We start from the raw sequence: 21,588 nt of genomic DNA, 5'->3' as shown, positions 1-21,588 counted from the left end.
GGTGCACTTCGTTACAGAATACGCTTAGTGAGTTGTGCGCGTAAATTCTAATCAGTGCCAATTAGTGCTCATAATTGCTTGTTAAGTGCTGTTATCAGCGCTCATAAGCTTGTTAGGTTATGTACATTGTTATAGAATCCTCTTGGATTTCGGTATAGATCTCTAGGCGCGCTATATAGAATCTGTGGATAAGTGCTATTTTATATTAAGGGAGCATGCCATTTCTAGAATAGCATTCGGAGCAGAGCCGGCGCCTAACCTTTGAGCACTGTACTTACAGCTACTATGCTAGTACTATATCTGTTTCTTTATGGATGAACCATTTGCTCCTTTATGTATGTTTATGTTAATGAGTATTCAGAGGAGCTTTCCTGATTTATTGTTTTGGGATTAGTTTTATACACTGGGTATTGTGTAGGCTTCACGGGGGGGGGGGGGGGGGGGGTGTGAGCTGATGATGTTTCCTGCCTGAATGTTTGTTGTTCTTCAAAACAGTGCCATAGCGAGGGCGGCTGACACCTGGGGCGGTTTGCCGCTGCGCACCCCCCCCCCCCCCCCCCCCCCGGAGCGCATTCTTACCACTAGAGTAGGAAAGGGGGCGGGAGGGCTGGTCCGCCCCGAGTGCACGTCGCTGGGAGCTGCGTCGGCTCCGCTGGTTCCCTGCTCTCTCTGCCCCAGAACAGGAAGTAACTGTTCCAGGGCAGAGAGAGCAGGGAACCAGCGGAGCCAACACCCCCCCAGTGGCGTGCACCCGGGGCGGACCGCCCCCCCCCTTCCTACGCCACTGCTTCAAAACTTTAATAAAAATTTCAAATAAAACAAAGCATGCTTGACACCGCGTTTTATAGATTAGCACACAGTGAGATACGCGCGCAAATTTTTTAGACTGCCAATTAACATCAATGATTGGTTGTTAGCACCCAATTATTGATGTTTCTGAGCCAGTTAGTCAATTTATTTGCATGTGCGTCTCTGATGAGCGCCCAGATTTGGGTGCATTGTAAAATTGGGGACAGTGTTGCACAAGAGCCTGTTTTGTAAAGGCAAATGCATGCGTTATGTTGGTTTTATGAAATAGGTGCCCTGTTGTAAAAATTACCCTCTGTGTCTTTGAGGAAATGCTTTTTATATCTGGCCCAAAATGACTTGGCCAGGTTACAATGAAACAGTGACTGTGGTAGTCGATTAGTTAGTTTTCGATGCCTGTACATACATGTTAATATTTTGGTTTATTTCAAGAGGATTGCAAAGGCAGGAGAAGCTGTGTTGCATGGTTTCTGCTTTCTCACTTCAGCCACCCTTATTGCTCACTTGAATATTTCAGACATACTCCATGCGACAAGTCAGTGCACCTGAAGTACGTTCTGGAATGGAACTTGTACCCCAGACTGAAGACAATGCCTCAGCGTGCCACTGCCAAAGGAAGACATTTCCAAGAGAAGAGCTTTAGCCGTCTGATTATGCAAATACTGTGCCTGGTGCAACCATGATGAAGGAAAAGAGATTTCAAATGCAAGACCTAGGAAGTGCTGCTTTACTGAGAATTACTTCAGTATTTGGATGACTCTAACTTTCTATTATGTATCTCTTTCCCTAGGGAGTCTATTGCCACCATCTTTCCAGAGGAAAGTCAACTAGGATGAAATGTATTTAAAAAAAAAATGTGTATGGTATGCTAAAATTACCATACTTGACAGTAATATTTTAATAAAAATATGGTCATTTAACATTTCAGCTATCCAAGAGGGAATACTGTTCTAAATGTATAACCTACTACAGCTTGGATGGTCCTTGCCATGATTTACAGTGCAATCACAATTTTGTAGTATTTTTTTATACAGCATATTTTTTAAGAAAATGGAACTTGAACAAAAATCCATCTTTTATAGTCTTAATTATTTATAGTATCATAGTATAGGGGCACAGTTATATTAAAGTAACAATTCCAATACTATATTTGTGTCAAACCTTTATACCAATATATTGTGATAATGTGAAACCTTTTGATATTTCATGTTTTTATTAAAGGTGGGCCTTTAAGTCTTAATAGTGCTCATTTATAAATAGCAAGTCTAATGGTTACACGTAAGCCTGTTCCTTTGTTTGTATGTTCCTGGTTAATTGTATGTAGCTTTCTCTTCCCATCTAAAACCTCACAGTATTGTTCCAAGGACTGCAAAAGATTGCTGTGATCTTGTAGGGGGTCTTTTCTTACACATCAAGATGTTTATGGAAGGAATCTTTCAGTGCTTAAGGCCATTCACTGAAAACTACAGGATTGTGTGATAACTAGAGTGTTTTGAACTTCTTACAAAAAGCTTTAGATAATATAATTCATTAACCCCTGGTTTCTATATACGGTACTCAAAATTGTGCATGTGCAATTTAATTGAACCAATTAGTACCAGTAACTGGGTGCTGACAATCAATTAGTGTTAGTTGGCAACAATTAGGATTTGCATGCACATCTTACTAAGCGCTATTGTATAAAGATGTACAGGCAACTTTTTTAGCACACACCTGAAGAGGGGGCGAGGCAATGGAGGTGCATGGTGGGTTGGGGCATTCACTAAAGATGCGTGCAGTGTTATAGACTTCGGGGATCCACGCCTAACTTAGCGTGAGAATTTATATTAGGTTTCGGTTGGTGTAAATCCTTGCACCCAGAGTTGGTTGCAGATCCCAGCGTTACGTGTTCTTCTATAAACAGTGCCCAACTCAGAGCGCTGTTCATAGGATAGCGCTCAGCACACATTTTTCGGCACCCAAATTTGGGAGCCATTTCTTGAATCTTGTCCTGTGAGCTTTTTAAATCTCTTCGGGCTCGTGCTTTACTTACTATTTTAACATCAAGAAATGTGAAGCAAATGCTCAGTAGAGACCTTTGCTGCACCATTGGCATGTGTAGTTGGATACAGTCAAAATCTGTAGAGTGTAGTGAATTAGCTTCAGAACGTACCATAGTGACAGCACTGCTGTAAATCTCCCTGTAGCTTTTCCTCAAATGAGTTTGAAACTCAGAATGTAGAATCCTTACTTGAGAGAGAGGACTCTATGTAGACTTTTTGCTGATTGGCCTGAAATTTTGAATGCCCACATCCTCTTTGCTCCCTCTTCTCTGACATTGTAACATACATTTTAGCTCTTTTTACCATCTGCAATGGGTCAAGAGATACATGTAGGGTAACAAGAGCTCTTCTTTCTACACATCCAACTTTCTATAGTACACCTGAAATGGAGAGACTAGTGCCAGGGTTCTCACTGGTTTTTTTTTTTTTTTCTTGTAAAACTTCCTTGCAGTGCTCTTACACATACCACAAAGCAAGTATTTTTCCTATACATAAAAGACTGACAACTAAACATGTATATTATTTCTTTATTTCTGTTTTATTTAGTGGACTTTCTGAAGCCCTCGTGTGACCCCTACGAGTCCATGGACTGGTGGGAAGAACCCTTTTTCTAAGAGGCTTTATCTGCAAGTCCTTGCTCAGTTTTGTAATCCCGAAAGCATTGCCTCCAGTAGACACATAAAAATATACATGCCTTAGGATAGCATTTCCCCTCCTTTTATGCTAAAGTAAGTGTTGTGCTAGCTCGACCAGTCCAGATGTGTAAGTTATGTTCCCCTACCACCAGATGGAGGCAGAGAACATAAAATTTCTGATATCACCCTATATAAGGTACTCTCACAAACCTAGCAGTCCAGTATTCTCTATCATTTTATGTTTTTTAAGGTCATGTCTTAATTTTATGTAGTTTTATTTGTGTTTTTATGTTTATTTAAACTGCTTGAGGCAGTAGAGGAGTACCCTAATGGTTAGACCCTCCATTGCCTTAGGATAGCACTGGCAACCCACCCCACTCAAAGCCTGCCATAGAAACTGTCACACTTGTGTGATAGCCTCACAGCTTGGTGCAAGAGGAGCTACTCTACCATGCCAAACTGCCTTGATATCCTTGTATGGTGCCCAATATATTGAGGTTGCTTTCTCCCTCTCCTGGTGCTTTAGGGTCTTCCTGCTAATGTTGCTGAAGTGTTACCCCTCTGTTACTAGTGCCTTGATATCTTCACATCACTATTTCTTTATTCACTTCACATGATACAATCTTATTGTCTCAAAAAGATGTGTGTGGTCAGTAGTAGCTCTTTTGTGAAAGCCAGTATGGAAGAACATTTAGACTATTTCAATTTTCTTTCAAAGAAGGGGTCCTAACCATAAAATTCTTTTTGACAAAATTCTGTCTATGGAGACACTTGGCCACTTCTTCAAGCACCTCTCAGAAAGGCTCATTTTCCCACAAAACTCCAGCCCTGACCTAACCCTCTTGGTGGTGCTTTTACACGTTGAGATGGTTTGAGATCTCCAAGCAAATATTGGTGCAACTTTGCCCCTTTCATGTTGGCTTGGAGTCTTCATGGCATTCCTTGTTCAAAGGCAGTTTCCTCTGTGATAGATGCCTAAGCAATTTCAATGAAAATGGATAGAAAACCCCATTGTGCAAAATTGTTTGCCACATTTGGTGTAATGGATCAAAATCATTTGGAATCAGAAGATTAACTGAAATGTTGATTAATCCAAAGCTGAGCTGGATGTTTCTTTCTAGCATCTTCATAATTGTTAACATTTTTCATCTTCAAACCTTTTGGAACAGATATAAAGATCTAACTATGTACACACTAGCTATGGAGAGAAAAAGGGAAGATATGATTGAGACATTTCAATACCTTCAAGATACAAATTCACAGCAACCAGGTCTCATTGAATGGAAAGGAGGCTCTGGAATCAGGTCATACTATGAGGGTGAAAACAGGTATACTGAGAAGTAATCTAAGGAAATATTTATAACAAAAAGGGGGAGGGAATGTGTGGAACAGCCTCCTACCCCTGGAGGCTGTGGAGACAAAAGACAGCAAAATAATTCAAGAACGACCATATAGTTTTGGGGGGGGTTTTTGTCATTGTGTTGTATATTTCTATTTTTTTGTATTGAAAATGTTTAATATAGAAAAAAAGTAGTATTAACATATTTAACTGCATTTAATTGATATGTGCTGTTTTGATTAGATTTAATCCAATCCTTCTCTAAAATCTGTCCTGCCCAGAAATCAATGTTGACTTTCATCTTCTATGTGTCCTTTAAGACACAAAACTTGTCCATAATGGATAAGTGATATCTGCAATGAATATATATGAGGTATACTTTAGAGCTGTGCCAAATAGCATATTTTACTATTTGGCTGAATATGAATAATGAAAAATATTTGTCTAAATATGAATAATGGGCATTGAGCTTTAATATAACAAATAATAAAATAAGCAATGTGAAATCAGAGATCAAGTGTTTATTTTAGTAGGATTTAGCACAGTAGAGTCCTGTATTATTTGTATTTGAATTTAAATCACTATTCTGCTGAATATGAACAAGGTATTTGGGGCCAAATTGAATACTTAGTACAGCCCTAATTTGCATACACCAAGAGGCTCATTTTCAAAGCACTTTGGGAGGCTAAGTTCCATAGGTTTCTATGGAACTTTGGGAGGCTAAGTGCTTTGAAAATATGCCTCTCTGCCTCCCAAAGTTCCATAGAAACCTATGGAACTTAGCCTCCCAAAGTGCTTTGAAAATATGCCTACAAGTCTCCTGTGCATTAACAGTCTAGACCAGACCCTATGTTTGGTGACTCTACTACTCCTAATCATTTCTATAGTGCTACTAGATGTTTGCAGTGCTGTACACATAATATACAAATACTTTGGCCCTAGAGGGCTCACAATCTTTGTACGTGAGGCAATGGAGGTTTAAGTGACTTGCCCAAGGTCACAAGGAGCTGCAGTGGAAATGGAACCCAGGTTGCCAGGATCAAAGCCACTTGAACAATGGCATGCACAGTGTTAAAGTTCACATAACTTCACAAAGGCAGTAACTAGCTTTCCCTTGTGAAATGATTTACACAGCCCAAGTAATAATGCCTTTAGGTGCTGCCATGGCTGGAGAGGAACAGTATTAGGTCTTTCTCACTGTCTTTCTCTAGACAGAAACAGTCTTAGACAAAATGGATGATACTGCTAGACTGGTGCTATTAATAAATCATCAATAGATCATCATTCTTTGCCAATTTAAACCCTGGCTTCAAAAGATTTAACACAAATAATGAAATGTGTCTTGGAGGAAAGAATAACACCAGCAACTTTTTAAATTACTGAAACAAACTCCCTGAGGCTTTCTAGTTAGTAATGAATCTGTGGTAGACTAAACAACATGACTGTCACGGTCTGTTTATCCTGTAATATTTTCAGCCTTGACAATAGGCAAAGTACATCACATATGGCATTCTTGAACATTACTAATAAGCTTGGTAACCCAATAAAATGAAGTAAAAACAAATATAGGTGGATTATGTGGTGCTGTCACACCTAAAGAGCACATGCAGTGGACTGAAAACGTCCTGTTTGTCTCAGCTGCTGAAACAGATCATCTCCTTTGATGTGCTATGATCTCATTAAGACCTAGACATGTACAACTTAAGGGGCCCTTTTACTAAGCAGCGGTAAAAGGGGGTTTGCGCTAGCATCAGCGTATGTTTTTGACATGTGCTGAGGCCCCCTTTTACAGCAGCGGGTAAAAGGCTGTCTTTTTTTAAGGAAAAGAAATGGCCATGCGGAAATTGAAACACTGCACTGCCATTTCAGGGTCCCTTACCGCCACCCATTGAAATGGTGGTAAGGGCTCCCGCGCTAACCCAGCAGTAATGGTTGCCGCTGGTTAAGTTCTGGTGCTACACATTTTTGGGGGGCTGGAAATGGTGTGCGCTAGGGATGGGAACTACCGCCAGGCTCCAGCGGTAGTTCCGGATTGAGATTACCGCTGCTTAGTAAAAGGCCCCCTTAGTGCTCTCTGAATGCTAAGAAGCCTGTTTTATACCGATGAGCATCTTAGCATTTAGAGTCTGCTTTGCTTTAGTAAAAGGGGCCCTGTATGCATAGGGCATCTAGTTCAGAAAAGGGACATCCAAATCTGAACATTCAAATTTTATAATGTATTTTACATAACATGTATGTTATGTAAAATAACATACAATAAAACAGAGTAACCTAAGGAAGTATTATTTCACAGAAAGGGTGGTGGAGGCGTGGAATGGCCTCCCAGTGGAGGTGGTGGAGTCGAGGACTGTTCCAGAATTTAAAAAGGCATGGGATAAGCATGTGGGATCGCTTTGGAACAGGAAGAATTAGGGGTTACAGAGGATGGGCAGACTGGATGGGTCATATGGCCTTAATCTGCCGTCATGTTTCTATTAAAAATCTGATATTTCAATTTTTACTATTCAATAAAACAGCTGCAATGGATTACAGAGCTCCATATACAATTTAACAAGAACACAAACGTTATGGCACATCAATCATCCTCCTAAGAAGAACATATGTTATTCAAATAAAACCATTTTCAGACTCAGCCAAAAGCCTTGTAATCAGTAACTGCAACTGTGTTAGCTTATGCTTGTTTACTGTGATAAAGAGAGGAATAAAAATTTGTGAATATATCCCAGGAGAACTTCAACAGTCTCATCAGTCTTACTCCTGTCTCTCTTTCTCCAATCTCCTGACTTGGCTGCCTCTCTTTCTGGGATCCCTTTGCCCCCTTAGCCCATGTGAAATCTGAGACTGCTGTCATATGCAGTAATAAGAAGAAAGGCAGAAGCACTGCTGGAGTATACACATTGGGCCTAGAACATCCTGAGAAGTAGATATTTGACCAATTTGCTTCATTTATTTGAAGGCGTGAGTAAACATGTCAATAAATGTGAACTGGTTGATGTAGTGTATCTAGATTTTCAGAAAGCTTTTGCCAAAATATGTGATGAGAGACTCCTGAGAAAATGAAAGAGTCATGGGATAGGAGGTAATGGCCTTCTGTGGATTAAGAATTGGTTATTGGACAGAAAACAGAGGGTAGGGTTAAATGCCCATTTTTCTCAATGGAGGAGGGTGAATACTGGAGTGCTACAGGGATCTGTACTGGGACCAGTACTATTTAACATATTTATAAATGATCTGGAAATTAGAACAAGTGAGGTGATTAAATTTGCAAATGACATGAAATTATTCAAAAATTGTCAAAACACATGTAGACTGTGAAAAATTACAGGAAGACCTTAGGAAATTGGAAGACTGGGCATTCAAATGGCAGATGAAATTTAATGTGGACAAATGCAAAGTGATGATGCATATTGGGAAGAATAATCCAAATCATAGTTACCTGATGCTAGGGTCCACCTTAGGAGTCAATACCCAAGAAAAAGATTTAGATGCCACTGTAGACAATACGCTGAAATCTTCTGCTCAGTGTGTGGTGGTAGACAAAATAAAGCAAACAGGATGCTAGGAATTATTAGGAAAGGGATGGTAAATAAGACCAAGAATATTATAATGCCTTTGCATGTTACGTTCTGCCTATTCACTTTATCTCAAAAATATATAGAGGAATTAGAAAAGGTTCAAAGAAGAAAGACCAAAATGATAAAGGGAATGGAACTTCTCATATGAGGCAAGGCTAAAGAGGTTAGGGCTCTTCAGCTTGGAAAAGAGACAGCTGAGGGGGGATATGATGGAGGACTACAAAATCCTGAGTGATGTAGAACAGGTAAAAGTGAATCAATTTTTCACTCTTTCAAAAAGTACAAAGACCAGGAGACAATGAAATCCCATGGAAATACTTTTAAAACAAATAGGAGGAAATATTTTTTCGCTCAAAAGAATAGTTAAGCTCTGGAACTCGTTGCTAGAGGATATGGTAACAGCAGTTAGCGTATCTGGGTTTAAAAAAAAATTTGAACAAGTTCCTGGAGGAAAGGTCCATAGTCTGTAATTGAGATAATCATGGGGGAAGACACTGCTTGCCCTGGGATCAGTAACATGGAACGTTGCTACTATTTGGGTTTCTGCTTACTTGTGACCTGGATTGACCACTGTTGGAGGCAGGATACTGGACTAGATGGACCATTGGTCTGACCCAGTATGGCTATTCTTATGTTTTTATGTTCCATTGAAATGACACAAGTAATTGCCAGGATGATGTACTTTAAATTCTAACTTCATTTATTAACATCCAAGACTCAACATGAGCCCGTGTTTCAGCCTAAGAGGCCTTCATCAGGAGACTTAATGGGATGTTTATATGTTAAAAATCACACTAGTCGCAATGGCAAGCTCTGGCAAAGGCCAATCTAAAGATGATAGAGAAAGAAAGCTTTGAAGCTGTTTATTGTGCTAAACCAGCACAGTATTAGTCTAGACATGGTGTTTGCTGAGTTTTCCATCGTGAGTAGCGCAATGTTAATAAATTAAGTTTGAATTTTAAGTGCATCGTCTGGCAATTACTTGTATCGCATTTGCTGTGTTCTGTTTGTCCTTTCAGCTACGAGAGTTTTTGATCTTCTGTATTCACATTTGCTTATGTTCTGTTGGCAATTTTCAAAGTGAAAACACGTACCTAGTTGAACTTTGAAAATTGATGCAAAATTACTGGTAAACAGTATCCACAGACTTATATGAAAACTAGTGGAACCATGCCCGTTTCCTCAACAATGAAACGGGCCCTAGGAAGGCTGTCATGTAAGCTTTTTTTTCCTCTCTTCCCTGCCCTCCTCTCCCCTCCATGTCCAGCGATTCTCCTTTTCCCTGCCCTCCCCTCCCCTTCCTCCCTCCCCTCGATGTCCCACGATTCTCTCCTCCCCTCGATTTGTACCTGAACGTTCTGTGGCTGGCTGGTGCTGGCTTCCATTCTGTTCGTAACATCCCTCCTGATGTCAGCTCACCTCCAGCGTTCCTTTCCCTCTCACTGTTCCGCCCTCTGACATCATTACGTCTTGACGCGAGGGCGGGACATGAGGGGGAATGGAATGCTGGAGGCTGGCTGACATCAGGAGATGTTACAAACCCAGGCAGCCAAACATGGAATGTTGGAGGTGCAAATTATTATTTATTTGTTACATTTGTACCCCGCACTTTCCCACTCATAGGAAGTTCAATGCAGCTTACATAGTAGTAAGATTAAAAAGTATAATGGAGAGAACACAGTCTAAGCTTAACAGAGTAAAGGAGATGTGTAGATAGGTAACATTATAAGGGAGAAGGGTATAAGAGGTAGGAGGAGGAGCTAGTTTTAGGCTAGATTGAGGTAATCAGGTGATAGGGTTGGGTAAACATAGGGAAAAATTGGAAGAGGTGTGGTCTGAGACACTGACATTGTCACAGGGTCACATGAAGAATAGGTGGGTACATAAAGTTAGGTTGTGGTGTTTGGATAAGCCTCCTTTAATAGATGGGTTTTCAGCGATTTTCTGAAAGGATTTCCCCCTTCTTGTCTTCAATGTGAAAAACTGTGATGGTATTAACATCATATCAAATGTCTGGAGCAAAGGTTCTCAACCCAGTCCATTGGCACACACTTAGCCTCTCTGGTTTTCAGGATATCCACAATGAATACACAAGAGATATGTTTGCATGCACTACCTCCATTCTATGCAGCGCTGCGTACGTCTAGTAGCGCTATAGAAATGATAAGTAGTAGTATGCAAATCTATTTCATGCATATTCATTCTGGAAATCCTGAAAACCCACTGGCTGGGTGTGTCCCGAGGACTAGGTTGAGAACTTCTGATCTGCAGGGATAAGTTAGATTTTGAGTCTTTCAAATTGACTTCCTTACTAACTATTGACAAATTTTTGCAAAAGTCTTAGTCAAAGACTCAATAAACTACTACCTGAAATACTGGGTGGTGACTAAATGGATGTTATTACAAGTAGGCAAGCTACTAATAATACTAGAAATACTTTGAATATAATTCATACAGCTAAGTGAAATGAGAATCCAGTCCTGGCTTTGGCCTAAATGGCTTCAGATGTTTTGTCCCAGGTTGGTAATTTTTTTTTTTTACTTGGTAATTATCTAGAGCAAGACATGGACTCTGTCTTTGAACCTGGCTAGATAAATTGTATAATAACCTGAAATTAACTCACTTATGCCGATACTTCTTGCCAATGAAACTACTTCAATATCCTACTGAGCAAGCATTTCTACCTCCTGTTTATTTTAACTTCTGTGTTTTAATGGGGGAAAATACTCCAGTTGCTCGGCTTTGATTAATATGATTTTTCAATATGAATGCCAGGCGAGCATCATCATGAGTCTGAAAAACCTCCTTGTGCTAAATCACTTACTTATTTGTTTGTTTTTATCATAATGTTTTTCATTAGTCTCTTCTACATTGATACAACTTTTTAATTTAAAACAACTCTTGAGTAAAGACAGGCACTTATCTTGATTCGGCAAATTATACCAAGGTTTGCTCATCAGAGAGCCTCTGTTTCACGCTTAGCTTCTTCAGGAGACAAACCAGTATGACTTCAATATCTTGCCCTTCTGTTGGCTTACAAATTAGAAAAGTACAGAAGTCGACAGAAGGGCAAGATATTGAAGCCATACCGGTTTGTCTCCTGAAGAAGCTAAGCGTGAAACGGAGGATCTCTGTTGAGCAAACAAGTGGCGTAGCCACAGGTGGGCCTGGGTGGGTCAGGGCCCACCCACTTAGGGCTCAGGTCCACCCAACAGTGGCACAGATTTAGCGGTAGCTGGTGGGGATCCCAAGCTCCACCAGCTGAAGACTTCCCCCTGATGGTAATGAAAATGCTAGTCCCCATGATATTGGCACCTGTGCATGCTCAGTTTTCAGCGCATGCCTGCTGCAGACCACCAAGGTGGAAAGAAGCATTTTCCTATCAGCTCAGATATTTTCTTGGTGGTGGTGGGGGGGAACACTTGGTGCTCAGCCACTTCTTGCCCTGGCCCACCCAAAATCTGTTATCTGGCTACGCTCCTGGAGCAAACCTTGGTATATTTTGCAGAATCAAGATAAGTGCCTGTCTTTTTCATTTAATATAACTCTTATGAAAAAGTTGTATCAATGTAGAAGAGACTAAAGAAAAACATTAAGATAAAAATAAAGAAATAAATAAAAAAGTGATTTAACACAGAGAGGTTTTTCAGACTCATGAGGAAGCTCACCCGGCACTCATATTGAAAAATAATAACCTGAAAGCAAGAATTAAAATACGCAGCATACAGTCAGAGAAATTCTCTATTCTTTTTTTTTTTAATTTCTTGTTTATTAACGAAGATTCATAGTGATCAGACAGAATCAACTTAGTACAATTCAATATACAACATGGCATGACATGGCCTCTGTCTATTATCAGTAACAAGTATACAACATTTTCTCACATTTTAACTCCCAACCCCAAACTCTTTATTGGCAGCTATTGGAAATTAAATCTCTGGAGAAGAAACAGGACAGGGAGGCCTAGAGGAGGGAGCAGGGGTTCTTCAAGAGTGTTTCTAAAACCGAGGCTCTTTACTGGCATGTTCAAATAAATATATGCTGAGACCTGTTCTCTTCACCACTGTGGTAACTTAATTCTCTTTAATTAATTCATTCTCTTGGGTTTGCCTTGGAAAGAGCTGGTTATTTGACATATATATATATGCTGATGATATCACTGTATTAATTCCTATCCAATCTTCTTTTGAGGCTACCAAAGGTGCTATTAGTAATGGTATACAGTTTATATGTGATTGGAAGTTACAATATCGCCTTGTCAAACAAACTTTCATCAGTTGTCAAGAGCTTGCAAACATTTACATCCTCCAAATCTGGTAGATCATCAATGTGGAGGATTCCCTGGGTCTCCAGTGAAATAGTTTCTACCTCTTCTTTATTCAGTTCAGTAACTAGTATTCCTTGAACAGACATTTTCTTTGGTACCGCTGTTTTAGTAGAAATGAAGTCTGGGTTTTCCAGAACCATTGGTTGGGTGCCACACCCTTGTTTCTGCTGAGTTTGGTTGTTAGTTTCATTGTCTGCTATATCCTTATCCTCATCTTTGCTTGATATTTCACCGAAATACTCTTCACAGGCATTCGAGCTTTCCTTGACAAAATTCTGGATTTTTTGTTCTCGCTCATTCTGCTTATTATGACTTCGATTTTCTTCAGTACCATCAGTTGCATTGTCATTTAACACAGGAAATATTCCTCTTTCTTCCACCTCCTTGTTTTCTCTTTTTTTCTCTTCAGCTTGTTGCCTAATCTCCATCAAAGCATCAATACTCTTCTGGATCTTTTTTCTTTCTCTTGTCTCCCACTTCTCCATTTCTTCTTTCTCAGCTTCTCGGCCACCTTTGGCCCATGCTTCTGCACATGCTCTGTCTTTAGGAAATACTGGTCTATCATCCAAGTAAGTTAGGTGTTTTAATCGAACAATACATGTTTTTCTGTAATTTGAAATTCTCTTAGTTACTTCATTTCCCATTAGATTGAGAACATGCAAACGAGGCATCACTTCTAGAATATTTAGAATATTAGGATCATCCAGCCTGTTATAGGAAAGGTCTAGGACGCAGATACTTGGACATTCTTTCAAGTGTTCTATATCTTCCATTGTACTTAATTTATTATGGGCAATTTGAAGAGTGTTCAGAACTGGCAGGCAGGACAGATTTTCAATGGTCCTGATATAGTTGTTGCTGAGGTTGAGAGAATCCAGTTTTTGGAGAGGTTCAAGATTCTCAATCCTACAAAGCACGTTTTGTTGTACAAACAGGCAGCGCAGTTCTGATTGTGCTTCCAGGTTTTCAATCTTCTGTAGACCGTTACACTCTAGCCAAAGACATTTCAATCCTGTATACTCTTCAAGATTCTCAATTCGAGCAAAACCTTTAAAATGTAAGTAAAGGGTGTCGTTCAGATATGGAGTTGAGTACAACTTTTGCTGTTTGCAGTGGTCTCGCAGGAATATTTTAGTCATCCTTGGTCCATTGTCTTCAACTTCTTTTTTGCTGAAGGCTAAATGCGCTGCTGTATTATCACCGCTTTCTCTGAAATTATTTTCTTGGCTTGATTGTGATTGAAATTCCTTTCTTGTACACTCATATTGTAAAAGTTCCGTTTGCTTTGTGGCGTTGTTAGTCTCAGAATTTCCTTGATCTGAACTACTCGCAAACTCCCTCGATTTACGATTCATTTTCCAGTCTGCAGTTCCCTCTTCTTCTGATTGCATTTTTAGTGTAGTTAACTCCCGAGTCCGACGGTAACGAACTTCAACGCTTCTTCCGTAACCATGGCACCCAGGAAGGTCCCCGAAATTCTCTTTTCGAAGGGAAACGAGGCGAGGGTTGTCCACTCTTTTCCCACCAGGTGGCGCTACCACTACAGTAAAGATATTAAGAATTAATGTTGGCCTCACTGAAATCCCCAGCAAAAGACAGTGAAATCTCCCCCAAATAACAAGGGAAGCAAAAATACAGCGGAGGTCGCTACAGACAGAAGTGTAACGTTCAAAGAACTACATACCACACTGCTACCTTTCTGCGTTCCTCATAAAACGCTCCTGTTCTGAAGCTGACAAAGAGCATTTGTGGTTTGTTGTACGTTGTGGAGTGTGAGTAGACAGAGCTCTCTATGAGCTGCCCCCTCCCTAAGATCCAATGGCTTTGTGTTCTGTGAGCGTTGCCTAGCAACAGAGAACGCTGAGGGAAGCTAGCTGAGCCGACCGCGTAGCCGCGTTTTCTGCCAGTCCAGAGAAGGTGCGTGCACTGTACTTCTATGATGATGAAAACGGGGGTCACAGGAAACAGGGCTTCCCTCCAGCCACATTTTTCCTCAAAATATTCTTGAACGTGTCTGCTTTCGTTTAGGGGAAATTGCTCTGTTTCTCTGGACCCTATTAAAAAAAATGGCTTTCCTACTCGCTAATCAAGTTCTTATTTAGGTCCAATTTGCTGCATTGATTGGTAGGTTACCTCCTTGTAACTGGCCTCTGGGTTTGGGGTGTTAAATTGGTCCCTTTGTGTTTATTCTCTGCTCTACCTGAGAAAGCTTCCTCTTTTTATTTTGGGTATGCTTCCTGTATTTTTCCTGTATTTATGAGTCTCTGTTTATCCTTAAGTGGACTAATTGGTTAGATTATTGCTTATATTTATTGTGATTTCTTCTTTTTTTTTTAACCTGTGCTTGTATTGACATTTTGGTATGTAAACTTATGAAATTATGAAAACAGAACCGACCTCTGCCCCCACTCCCACCAGACCTCTACTCTAGTGTACATTTATAGGTCCCAACCACCCACCTGCATGTACTTCCTTTCTTGTTAGAACAGAAATTTGGATCTGCTATTGCTGCCACCACTTCCCCATATAAGCTTAAGGGGGATAACAAAGGAAAGAGTAGATGAGGCAAAGGAAGAGGAGCAGAAGTGTGCCAAGGGAAAAGGTGTTTGCTATTTTGTTTTGGTCAGTGTCTGGAGCTGTGTGAATTTTCAAGTTGTAGAGTAGAGTGATATTGGATAACAATGTGGAAAGCATTATCTCCTCAACTTTGACACTGATATACTCAGAATGTTTTCTTTCTATACCTGATTGATTACTTCTTTTATGCCATCCATGTTTTGTATGTAATACCAATTGTATCTTTTTTATTCTGGAATGGCGAATGCCACATTGAGCCTGCAAATAGGTGGGAAAATGTGGGATACAAATGCAGCAAATAAATAAATAAATAAAATATAGATGGTGGAGCCTGTTGTTTCCTTGAATGTATACAGTTACTCATAAATGATGCCTGGATGGAGATTCTTCTGCACTAGCTGGTGTAGGGAGAGCTAGCATTATGACATTGACAGTCCCAGCTCCTTACGCTCTGGTTCATATTTGGTTGGATACTTCCAGAAGTACTGCATTTAAAAACATTACTCCTCTATGAAATAATTTGTTTCCCCTATTAAGATCTGGAACTGTGCTCATTTTAAATGAAGATTTAAAGACACTCTACTCAATATTCACTGCTGCCAGTGAAATTAGATCTGAATATTCAATGCCAGGTTATATCTGGGGAATGGCATTGAATATCTGGGTCATCAGCAATGACCAGAAGTTTTGGTCATGCATTTGTTGTTATGCCCCCATATTCATGAAGGCAGGGTGCATTATAATGTATATATTGTATGAATATTATGCTGGTGGTTGGGAGGTGGGGATAGTGCTGGGCAGACTTATACGGTCTGTGCCAGAGCCGGTGGTGGGCAGCGGGACTGGTGGTTGGAAGGCAGGGATAGTGCTGGACAGACTTGTATGGTCTGTGCCAGAGCCGGTGGTTGGGAGGCAGGGCCTGGTGGTTGGGAGGTGAGGATAGTGCTGGGCAGACTTATACGGTCTGTGCCAGAGCCAGTGTTTGGGAGGAGGGGCTGGTGGTTGGGAGGCGGGGATAGTGCTGGGCAGACTTATATGGTCTGTGACCTGAAGAGCACAAGTACAAATCAAAGTAGGGTATACACAAAAAACAGCAAATATGAGTTATCTTGTTGGGCAGACTGGATGGACCGGGCAGGTCTTTTTCTGCCGTCATCTACTATGTTACTATGTATTTAATTGCACTGTCTATGTAATAGATGGCACTGAGTACTGGAGCTCTCCCCCCTCCCCTATAATTTGCAAGTACCCTGAGATTGACTCCTTGTAAGTTTCCCTATTGGCTGTTAGCTCTGAGCTAGGGTCAGCCCTCCCTCTCTGCCCCTGTGGGCTGTGTGAGAGAGCCCAGTCTTGCTGTTCTAGGGGCGGACCCCTCCTTACTTTACTGTAATTCCATCAAAAGTTTTCACCATCTCCACAAGTCATTCCCCATTCATTTTCCCCAAGTTACTCTCCCTTATTCTACTTTGAGTGTTACAGCTTTTCCCCTCAGCTGTGCTGAGGTTCTGGCTATCTCCTTGCCTCTAGGGTGGCTAAATACAGACTCTATGTGCAGAAGACAACAATTCTCTTCTAAACAACTGAACTGTAAGTTGGATTTTCTTTATTTATTCTGAGTACTACAATAAGAAGGTTTGCTTGAGAGTCTACTGGTAAAGCTTCTATTTGTGGATGGTTTAAGCTGCTGTTGAAGCTACTTTATACGTTACCTAGAACAGTACAATGAAAAATTTGAACACTACAGTAAAAATCTCAGGGGGAGTGAAAAATCCTGGTCACTCAGTGGATTCTACTGTCAAAGATAGTTTAAGTGCATGTGTGCATACAGAGTAATTATAATTATTCCATAATGTGAAAGTGAAGCAGAGTTTAGTGCAGTGGTTCCCAACTTTTCTCGGGTCACAGCACCCCTAGACCACACATTTCTTCTTACGTTTCCCCTGCCTCCCTGCCCCCCCCCCACTCCAGCCCCCCCTGCCCTTCCTCCACCCCAACAGCATTGTCCTACTTTAGCTATCGGGGATGCCCAAGCCCCACAAGCTGAAGAGGTCCACTGCTTGAGATCCAAGCAAATCAGTAGCATGCTTCAGCCACCAACACCTGCATTCCCATGCATACCTTCCTTCTCTACCCCTTTTATCCAGTGTCTGCCCTCTTTCACCCCTTCCATCCAGTGTCTGCCCTCCTCTCTTTCCATCCACCTGTGTCTGCCCTCCTTTTCTTCCCCTTTCATCCAGCATCTGCCCTCCTTATTTCCCCCTTCCATCCCTTCCTCTCTTCCCACTTTCATCCAGCCTCTACCCTTTTTCTCTCTCCATTCCATCCCTCCCTCTTTCGCCACTTTCATCCAGCCTCTGCCCTCCCTTGTGCTCCACCTTCCATCCAGCCTAATCCCTCTCTCAGATTCTCCCCCCAATCCAGCGTCTGCCTCCTCTCTATTCCTGCTCCCCCCCCCCCCACCCATCCCTGCCATTCCCACTGCTGCTTTTCTAGATGAGCAGCAGCATCGGCAAAACATGCTGCAACCAAACTGGACCAGACTCTTAATACATGCAGCTGCCGGCTGTGCCCTGGAACAAGAAGTGATGTTCATGGGGGCAGGATCATCAGCCATGAATATGAAGAGTTTGGCACCGCATGGCTGCAGCTTGTTTTACCACTGCTGCTGCTCAACTAGAGAAGCAGTAGTGGCAGGGATGAATGAATGTGGGAGGGGCGGTGACAGAGAAGAGGCAGACACTGAATTGGGGGGAACAGTAGCTGATGTTGCCACTGCTAATGCTAATGCTGCTGCCACTGCCAAGGCTAATGCTGCCACTGCTGCTGCCACAGTGTAAGCCGCCACTGAATGCAAGAAAGGAGAGTTAGACATTGCCTTGAAGCTGCTTCAGCAAGAGAAAGAAGCAGCTATTTTCGAGGCCCAAGTAAAGGCACTTGAAGAGGCCACAAGGCAGGATGGTGGGGAGAGCCAGTTCAGCCACATCATCACCAAAGATTCTGCCCAGCGAACAGCAGCATATGTAAAGGCTCATACCCTGGCTTACAAAAGTGCACAGCACAGTTTGACTCACATCAGATTTTGGGCCATCACATTCCTCCACACCAGAGTCTCGATCACCTGAATGAAGCAAGCCTAAGGCAAAGCACGCCATGGAGTTGAACCACCACCAATCCATACGCTCACGTGCATACAGATGCACCACCATTTACTCTTGCGCTGGGAAAGCACACCAAGAGAAATATTTCATTTCAACCACAGACTCTGGCGCTACCCAGGAACTGGGCTCAGATAAATGTTGATCAATTACGCCCAGCAAAACACCAGTGAAATACAGAATGAGAGCTCATGTCTTTGGTAATAGCCCATCACCTGCAGTAGCAACCTAAGGGCTTAGAAGGACAGTCCAAGAGGAGAAAAGGAGTATGGCATGGATGCCAGACATTTCATTGATAGAGACATTTATGTAGGTGATGGTTTGAAGTCCTTACCTACCAAAGGAAAAGCCATTGACTTGCTAAAGAGAACACAAGCAATGCTGGCAGAAGCCAATCTGAGATTTCATAGAATCTAACAGTCCAGCCGAAATGAGAGCATTTCCTGCAGAGGACCATGCCAAAGATTTAAAGGATCTAGCTCTAAGAGTAGACAACCCTCCATTTTAGAGAAGCCTTGGTTTACACTGGGATCTAAAAAGAGATGTTTTTACCATTCAAGTCTTCACCCAAGAGAAACCATATACATGCAGAGGTCTCTTGTCTACAGTCAATAGTCTGTATGATCTACTGGGGTTTGTGGCTACAGTCACCATTCAAGGAAGATCCCTACTGAGAGAGCTTTCCCAAAGTACTGATGAGTGGGATGTCCCATTGTCACCAGAAATGTGACAAGAATGGGAGAAATTAAAGGTTCTCTAAAGACTCTTGAACAACTGCACATCCCATGCACTTACATCCCTGTTCCATCTCTAGTGGTTGACTTTGGCCGCCTCACTACATGTCACGTAGGGCTTAATCTCTGAGGGACTGGCTTCCTCCCTTCGTTGTGGCCTTCTTTGGCTGATGGAATCTTCATGGGTGTCTGTGGGCTTCCTTCTCTGGGCCTTCAGGGAGGAGTAGCCTAGTGGTTAGTGCAGTGGACTTTGATCCTGGGGAACTGAGTTCAATTCCCACTGCAGCTCCTTGTGACCCTGGGCAAGTCACCCAACCCCCCATTGCCCCTGGTACAAAATAAGTACCTGAATATATGTAAACCACCTTGAATGTAGTTGCAAAAAAAAAAAAAAACTCAGAAAGGCAGTACATCAAGTCCCATTCCCCCCCCCCCCCCCCCCCCCCCGGGCCCCCATCTCACACCATCATGGGCCTCAGAGCACTGACTCCTATGCTCTGTTTTTCTTCCCATAGTCAGATCTTCTGGATGTCTGCACCTAGCGGGTTCTCCTCTTGGGGGATATTCAGCATCTTAATGATCATTGTCTTTCTATTTTTGGGGCATTGATGATTTATAGTCATGGTTTTTCCCGCCCTAATCCTTTGATTGTTTTGCTACATCCCATAGGTCTGGACTGTCTGGTATTGATGACAATGAAGGAAAAATTATGTTCTTACCTGATCATTTTCTTTCCTTTAATCATACCAGACCAGTTCAGACACCCTTCCTTTCTATCTTTTCTTTGTGGCAGTTTCTAGGGATAATCTGATTTCTCTATGTGACTGACTTTCTGTTATGCTCCTGGAAGTGGGATCTCTTCCATGGGGCCAGGATTTGTTTTTCTTCTCTATGCCACCTTATTATGTCAGCTCTAGGCAGTTATTGCTTCTGTTCCAATGGTGAGCTGCTTCTCCTGCTTCATAGGTGCATTTGCATGACTGATGGAAAGCCTGAATTGTGCCTCACCTCATTTCTTGATGGGTAGTATGGCTGGCCATTGGTTGCTCATAAATCCTGGAGGGCCTTCATTCTGGGTGTTCTTAGCTTCCCGGTGGGCTGTGTTCCTGTGTTCTTATTTGAAGCAGTTGGGACTCCATTGCTTGGCTATTTGAAATACTGAGCATTCCAGGCTGCACCTAAGTACATAAGCACTGCCACGCTGGGAAAAGACCAAAGGTCCATCAAGCCCAGCACTCTGTCTCCGACAGCGGCCAATCCAGGCCCCAAGAACCTGGCAAAAACCCAAAATTTAATAATGATCAATTGACTTTTTCTTCAGGAATCTGTCCAGAACCCCTTTAAACTCAACAAGGTACCTCAGAAGCAGAAAAACCATGAGGGAATCCGTTGGAACATTAGATCATGATGGAGCAAAAGGGTCATTCAGGGAGGATAAGGCCATAGCGGAGAGATTGAATGAATTCTTTGCTTCGGTCTTTACGGAAGAAGATGTAAGAGATTTACCTGTACCGGAAATGGTTTTCAAGGGTGATGATGTGGAGGATCTGAAAGAAAACTCGGTGAACCTGGATGACGTACTGAGTCAAATTGACAAGTTAATGAGTGATAAATCACCTGGACTGGATGGCAATACTCCAAAGGGTACTGAAAGAACTCAAACATGACATTGCTGATCTGTTGTTAATGATTTGTAACCTGCCATTAAAATCATCTATAGTACCTGAAGATTGGAGGGTGACCAATGTAATGCCAATTTTTAAAAAGGGTTCCAGGGGTGATCTGGGAAATTACAGACCAGTAAGCCTGACTTCAGTGCTGGGGAAACTAGTAGAAACTATTATAAAGAATAAAATTACGGAACACATAGAGAAATGAGCTTTAATGGAACAGAGTCAGCATACGTTCAGCCAAGGGAAGTCTTGCCTCACCAATTTGCCTCATTGCTTTGAAGGTGTAAATAAATATGTTGATAAAGGTGAGTCAGTTGATGTAGTGTATCTAGATTCTCAGAAAGTTTTGACAAAGTTCCTAATGAGAGACTCCTGAGAAAATTAAAAAGTCATGGGTATTAGGAGGCAATGTCCTTCTGTGGATTAGGAACTGGACAGAGAACAGAGAGTAGGTGTAAATGGCCATTTTTCTCAATGGAGGAGGGTGAATAGTGGACTGCTACAGTGATCTGTACTGGGACTGGTGTTATTTAATACATTTATAAATGATCTGGAAAACGGAACGACAAGTGAGGTGATAAAATTTGTAGATGACACAAAACTATTCAAAGTTGTCAAAACACATACAGATTGTGAAAAACTGCAGGAACACCTTAGGAAACTAAAAGAGTGGGCATCCAAATGGCAGATGAAATCTAATATGTACAAATGCAAAGTGATGCAC

The 21,588-nt window shown here is 41.7% G+C and overlaps 3 protein-coding genes across 5 annotated transcripts in view; 2 read left to right on the top strand and 1 right to left on the bottom strand.

Annotated features, from left to right (window-relative positions):
- POGLUT3 (protein O-glucosyltransferase 3) overlaps window positions 1-2,040 on the top strand; it is a 28,961-nt gene extending 26,921 nt beyond the window's left edge. Inside the window, exon 8 of the mRNA XM_030200274.1 lies at window positions 1,325-2,040. Within this exon, the coding sequence (XP_030056134.1) occupies window positions 1,325-1,450 (126 nt within the window). The 3' untranslated portion in view covers window positions 1,451-2,040. The remainder of the gene's footprint in view (window positions 1-1,324) is intronic.
- Window positions 2,041-12,234: 10,194 nt separating this feature from the next.
- On the bottom strand, window positions 12,235-14,432 carry DNAAF1 (dynein axonemal assembly factor 1). Its single transcript, XM_030199379.1, has 2 exons — window positions 14,410-14,432; window positions 12,235-14,265 (listed from the first exon to the last, which is right to left on the bottom strand). Exon 2 carries the CDS (start codon window positions 14,114-14,116, stop codon window positions 12,641-12,643), a length of 1,476 nt encoding a protein of 491 aa, XP_030055239.1. The 5' UTR covers window positions 14,117-14,265; window positions 14,410-14,432; the 3' UTR covers window positions 12,235-12,640.
- Window positions 14,433-14,659: 227 nt separating this feature from the next.
- C4H11orf65 (chromosome 4 C11orf65 homolog) overlaps window positions 14,660-21,588 on the top strand; it is a 71,606-nt gene continuing 64,677 nt past the window's right edge. For 2 of the 3 annotated variants that reach the window (XM_030200273.1, XM_030200270.1), the window contains exon 1: window positions 14,660-14,849. The gene's annotated coding sequence lies outside the window, so the exon portion shown is untranslated. Of the gene's footprint in view, window positions 14,850-16,861; window positions 16,890-21,588 lie in introns of those variants that run through there. The other variant, XM_030200272.1, reaches the window with a different exon arrangement.

The sequence above is a fragment of the Microcaecilia unicolor genome, chromosome 4, assembly GCF_901765095.1.
Source record: "Microcaecilia unicolor chromosome 4, aMicUni1.1, whole genome shotgun sequence".
Taxonomy (NCBI): Eukaryota; Metazoa; Chordata; class Amphibia; order Gymnophiona; family Siphonopidae; genus Microcaecilia; species Microcaecilia unicolor.
This window is presented reverse-complemented; position numbering and strand designations above follow the sequence as displayed.

Coding starts and splice junctions, on each gene's coding strand:
- DNAAF1 (XM_030199379.1), bottom strand. CDS start 14,116: ATGCAATCAGAAGAAGAGGGAACTGCAGACTGGAAAATGAATCGTAAA.